General features: G+C 46.5%; 1 protein-coding gene across 6 annotated transcripts in view; it reads left to right on the top strand.

Annotated features, from left to right (window-relative positions):
- LOC307007413 (SEC14-like protein 1) overlaps positions 1–6377 on the top strand; it is a 254101-nt gene that overhangs the window by 230430 nt on the left and 17294 nt on the right. For 2 of the 6 annotated variants that reach the window (XM_079629443.1, XM_079629444.1), the window contains one exon: positions 278–315. The exons of the other annotated variants lie outside the window; for them this stretch is intronic. In XM_079629443.1, coding sequence (XP_079485569.1) covers positions 278–296 — 19 coding nt within the window. In that variant the 3' untranslated portion in view covers positions 297–315. The remainder of the gene's footprint in view (positions 1–277; positions 316–6377) is intronic. 6 annotated transcript variants of the gene reach the window in all.

Here is a 6377-nt window from a genome sequence, read left to right as displayed (position 1 = left end):
GCACAGTAAGATTTCAAAAATAAAACTGCATCTCTACCCTTTTTTCCCCCCAATTTCAAGGTATCTTTTCATGACACTGCATAATGAAAAACTGGCAGCAAATAATCAGAGAAAAGATGTTATATAGCAAGGAATTTTATTATACTTGCCTTATATCATGTCTGCTGCATATGTATATTAATAGTACGGTAGTATTAACTTGGACTACTTATTACCAAAATACCTTGGTATTCCTGTATTACAGTACTATTAAGTCACACAATTTTTATTTCCATAGTTCCGTTCCAGAAGATTGACAACATTTCAGTTGTTGTGGTGGGTTGAATTTTGCACTGTAGCATGAATTGAATTGAAGTGAATGACAGGAGTGCATTTTGATTTAATTTAGGCATGCAAATTTATTTTTTAAGATTTACATCGTCTATATAGTTTTTTGCGCAAGTTTGTTTGCAAACTTTTGTGTCAATTATTGCAACACACTTGGTGTGAACAAAGGCTTAGTTCACACAAAAATTTAAATTATGTCATTTTCTCATGTTGTTCCAAACCTGTAAGACTTTTGTTCATCTTCCGAACACAAATCTAGATATTTTTTAATCAAATCTGAAAGATTTCTGTCCCTCCATTGACATTCTACGCAACTAACACTGACGCTTAATAAAGAGATTGTAAAAATAATCCATATGAATTGAGCGGTTTAGTCTAAATTTTCTGAAAATACACAATCGCATTATTTGATGAAAAGACTGAATTTTGGCTTTAATTCAAATATAAACATTCATCAACACGCATATCAGTTATGGGAAACGTCTGTTAATGTTGTAACCCTCGTTCCCTGATGGAGGGAATGGTGACGTTGTGTCGAAATACAGACACTAAGGATCTCTCTTTGGAGACCCAGACACCTCTGACGTATTCAGAAAAAAAATATGTAAAATAACGATAAATTACTGGCAGCACAGACTCCAGAAATCTTCTGTAATTCAACAGTATTTATACTATGAAATCGCATTACAGCGTAGCCTATTACTGTAAAAACTAAATCCTATTTTTTCTGTATTTTTCAATTTACAGTAAAATACTGGCAGCAGAGGTGCCAGTAATATACTGTAATTCTATGATATTAATACTGTGAAATTAATTTACAACCGTTTACTGTAAAAAAAAAAGAAAAAAAGAAATACATGCAATACATTTCTATGATCATATCCATTTACACTCTAAAAACAACCCATTAGGTCATTTTGACAACTCTGCTCCGGGTCAAAAAGGGAATCCAAAATAGGTTGGAAATTAAAAAACAACACATGCAACTGTAATAGGCTAATAAAAAGGTGAACATTTATTTAAAAGCAAGAACCCACAAAAATGTACATAAATATCACTTATTAGCAATCTCAGGCGCCATTCCGGCTGGTTTAGTTTCCGCTCATCAGTCACTCACCGTTCGACTGATTTGGATGTGAGAAAAAACATTCCAACAAAATCCTCCAGTTTTAAAAGAACGCATTCCTCGTTGCAGTCAGTTTCAAACTTTAGCCGGAAAATATCTTTATTTAAGAACCGCTATAAAGCCAAAACAATCTGTTACCTTAACCCTCTGGGGACCAAGGTGTTTTTGGGGTCCTTGAGATGTTTTGACATGCCCTGATATTTGTATTTTTTTCAGTTGCTTATAAACATATTAATGGCAAAGGTGTAATTACACTCTATTTAGCACGAACATGGCTATCATAATATGTGAGCAACATGTATGTGCATGTTTGCATTTTTGAGAGAATATTATTTATGCATGGTTATCCGGGCTAATCGTTCACATTAAACAATAGATTGATTTAAATTTTGTAAGACACTTTTTGTTTGGAAAGGCAATATGCAGGTGGGCGTGAATGATCCAACAAGGTCATGAATAATGTCCTAATTCACACCTGAGAAGACAAAGACCTGCTAATGCTGCATACTAATGAGCCTTTCATTCAGGTGTCACTGAGCAAGAAAGAATGCAAAGACAACACACACACACATATATATATATATTACTACAGAATTGGTTCAGAGTTGGAAACTCTGAAAAGTGTATTTTTCCCACAAACTTTGTACGCTTGCAAATTGTATAATATCCAAGGTAAACATTTCTAGTAATTGTGCAGTTAATTCTCATTCGTATTTTCAGAAAGTTTTGGAATATGTAGGCTATCCTCTCCCCAAATTGACCCTTTGCTAAGCCCCGCCCTCCTTAGTTACTGTTGCTACGCCTGACAAGCTTTCGTGCCTGGCACGTCTATTATAGTGTATATGCACCGGTGTCGAACATTCCCAAGGAGATAATTAGTATTTTTTGGCGAACAGGTGAAATATCTGAGAGAGCGAGACAAAAGGGACTGCAGTATGCATTCGGGGATATATCCACTAGTGTTGGGCGATATGCTCCATTTTCATATCGTCCTATCGTCAGCCTGTGAGATCGGCGATACACGATATTATTGTGAGGGGGCGGGGCTTACTTATTTGATTATTAACTTGCTTTTTTACTTATTAATTTGCTTGTTTTATTACTTCGTTCTCTTACGTAGAGTTCTCTCGTACTGCGTCGAAAGAACGCTACGGGAAAGATATTTCTTTGTCGAGATTGAAGCCTAAAATTAATCCTTAATTTTGTAATATTGTAAAACGCTTTTCTGAAGCATACAACCTAGGCGGAGCAATACAGCTCACCCATTGGCTGCTCTGCCAGAAAAGCACAGCCTATGCGAGGCCAGGGACGCTGACCAATGAGGACGCTTCGCGCCCTTCTGCGTCACCTCCCGCCCAAACAGGCGTGGCCTAGGCCTATAAATACGAGCATAGCTGTCTAACACGCCGATTTTCTTAAATTCAACGAAGCTGCACGCATCGCTGGATTGATTCGAGCCGCCACAGCCGTTTGGATACAAGCACCTCAGCAGGACGAGCCCTTACCTGAAGCCGCTGGTCATCGCCGCCTTCAGCCGCCGTTCCCTGCTGCGCTTCTCCGGCGTGGAATATCCTTTACATTATGTGTGTGTGTTTTGTGTGTGTGTTCGCCGTCGCGTCACACAGTTTTTCCACACTAAAAGAGCCGAGCGTCTTTTTCAAGATGTCTCGCACCTCCTGTGGCTCGTGTAGAGCCCCGCTCAGCGACGGGGACCACGTGCTTGTGTTTCCTGCCTGTGAGTATCACGCAGCTTCAGCTCTCGTCGATGGCGGCTGCCATCACTGTGATTTGATGCCTACGGTGACTCTGCGGACTCGCCTGGCGTTCATTTACTGAAGCTGCATCTTTTCCGCCCGCTGTAGTGCCGCGCCGTGAAAAGCGCCGTGCTCAGCGGAGCCCGGAACCTCCCTCCACCACGAGGTGCTCGCCGCTGCGGCCGCTAGCTCCTCCGCCCGCTTCGCTGGACTCTCTGACCGACGGACAAGGGCCGCTGTGTGCCGCCGCGTCCGTCATGGACGAGGAAGATGAAGCCGTGTCTGTGGAGGACGACTGCTGTTCTCTCCTCGCTTCGGGTAGCGAGGGATGGGCGAGCTCCGAGGATCTCCCCTCCCCCGCCGCTCGTGAGCGTAGACGGAGAAAGACCAGCATCGATGCGCTTACCGGCTGGATGGCTGCTTTTCTGCAGAGGAACGTACGTTACCGTCCTCACGACCCGCGCCTTTTCTTCCTGAATTCACGAAGAAATCGCGGAGTCCCGGAAAGCCCCGTTTTCAGCCAGGATGCGCATTTCTGCTTCGAGGAAAGCTACAGTGTTAAAATCCCGCCGCGGCCGGATTTCACTAAAATGTCTCGCTCGCACAGTCCCAACATTCGCGACCGTGCCAGTGTATTTTGCAGTCACCAAATCGGCATCAATGCCCGTTTGCCTGCACACAGACGCCGTTTTCACGACGACCCAGGTAAATCTGAAAATGTATTTACTGGTGTCCCGGCCACGGCCGATGGTGTAATGTGTGTATCCGTAATGCCCACGACCTAGTGCCCATTCGTACACACAAGCACAGCCCTACACAATACAGGGCTTGCACACATAAAATCGACTCATGTCGGTTGTGCTTCACATGTAAGTTAGTGAACGTGCCCGCTTTTCAGTGCCCACAATCACTACACACTGCATGTCCCGTGGTTTCTGTAAAAACGAAACGAATGTACGGTCAGTCGGTTCTGATAGACAGTACTCTCTGTGCTACACGGTGTCCCGGCCATGGCCGATGATGTAATGTGTGTAACTGTATGCCCACGACCCAGTGCCCATTTGTACACACAAGCATAGCCCCGCACAATACAGGGCTTGCACACATAAATCGACTCATTTCGATTGTGCATTGTATGTAGTGAGCGTGCCCGTTTTTCAAGCGCCCACAATCACTACAAGCTACATGTCACACGGTTTCTATGAAACGAAACCAATGCACGGTCAGTCAGTTCTAATAGACAGTACTTCCCAGTGCTATAAATGTACCCGCGTTCACGCACCCACATTTATTCTCAAACATGACGAGCAGTACGGGGCTCGCACCGCGCGCTCTCTCTTTCAGCTGAGAGAGCTGAGAGCGCGCGCGGGCTGCCCGCTCGATTAAGCGCGCCCCCGCATCACGCTGCAATGGCGCCCATGTTACAGCACACGACTGCTCTCGTGTCGCCGCCATTTCGCGACCAGAGCCCGGTTTTTCAACCCGTGCAAGCACAGCCCTGAACAACACAGGGTCTGCACACATAAAATCGGCTCATGCCGATTGTGTTTTACATGTAGTGAGCGTGACCCACTGCCAAGTGCCCACAACCACTACACACTGCACGTTCCGCGGTCTTCTGTAAAAACGAAACTAACGAACGATCAGTCAGTACACAAAAACAGTGTTCCCGGTGTTATAAATGTGCCCGCCACCAAGCGCCCACGTTTATTCACAAACATAACGAGCCCTACGGGACTCGTCCCGCGCGCTCTCTCTCGACACAGAGAGCTGAGCGCGCGCGGGATGCATACTGTGTTAAACATGCCCCCCGCCTCACACGCCACGGCGTCCATGTCACAGCACACGGTTGCTCTCGTGTCGCCGCCATTTCGCGACCAGGGCCCAGATTACATTCAACCCCTAGTCACACGTGCAGATGCATGGGAAAGACTTCCCGGGGTCTCAGAATGGGTGCTAGAGACTATAAAAAGAGGCTATTCGCTACAGTTTCATCGACGCCCTCCCCGTTTCACGGAGAAAGTCGAAACTACGGTGAAAACAGAAGTAGCACATCTACTTCGAGCCGAAATAGCGAAGCTATTGAGCAAAGGGGCCATAGAGCCTTTATCTCAAGCTCAGAGCGAAGGGGGTCTGTACAGCAGATATTTTCTGGTACCGAAAAAAGACGGGGGTCTCAGACCCATTTTAGATCTCAGGCATCTGAACAAAGCGCTGACAAAGCGAAAGTTCAGAATGCTCACGACCAGAGCTATCCTCGCGCAGATTCGCCGAGGAGACTGGTTTATGGCAATAGATCTGAAAGACGCGTATTTTCACATACAAATTGCGTCACGTCACAGGCGATTTTTGAGATTCGCCTTCGAGGGCCAGGCATATCAGTACACAGTCCTGCCATTCGGCCTGTCTCTAGCACCTCGTACATTTACAGTGTGCATGGACGCGGCGCTGGCACCCCTGAGACTCCGCGGCATTCGAATTCTGAATTATTTGGACGATTGGCTGATTCTAGCTCAATCACCTTCAGAACTCATCCGCCACAAGACCCTAATTCTCGATCACCTCGAGTGCTTAGGTCTGAGAGTCAATTGGGAGAAAAGTTCACTGTTTCCCAGTCAAAGGATCTCCTTTTTAGGACTGGAGCTGAACTCGCTGTCTATGACAGCTCGACTGTCATCACAGCGCAGGCGAAACTCCCTGCGGATGGCGAAATCCTTCCGCAGCGGTCATATAGTGCCGCTCAGGAGATTTCAGAAAATGCTAGGCCTCATGGCCGCAGCATCGACAGCTCTACAGTTGGGCCTGCTGCGCATGCGCCCACTGCAGTTCTGGCTAAAAGCGCGTGTACCGCGCCGAGCATGGTTACACGGTCGTTATCACCTCAAGGTCACTCAGGAATGCATTTCAGCCCTGACACCATGGAGAGCGTCAGACTGGTACCGGTCAGGTGTAAGCCTGGGGACTTCCTCGAGCCTGAAGGTGGTGTCCACGGACGCGTCCACCTCAGGCTGGGGAGCACTGCTCGACGGCAGACCGCTCTTTGGCCAGTGGGCAGAGCGAGCCAAACTACCGCACATAAACTGCCTGGAAATGATGGCAGTGGACTTTGCGCTGAGGCGCTTCTGTCCCCGGATAAAAGGACACCACGTCCTGGTCCGCTCGGACAACAT

The sequence above is a fragment of the Phoxinus phoxinus genome (genome assembly GCF_949152265.1).
Source record: "Phoxinus phoxinus genome assembly, chromosome: 11".
In the NCBI taxonomy this organism is placed as follows: domain Eukaryota; kingdom Metazoa; phylum Chordata; class Actinopteri; order Cypriniformes; family Leuciscidae; genus Phoxinus; species Phoxinus phoxinus.
This window is presented reverse-complemented; position numbering and strand designations above follow the sequence as displayed.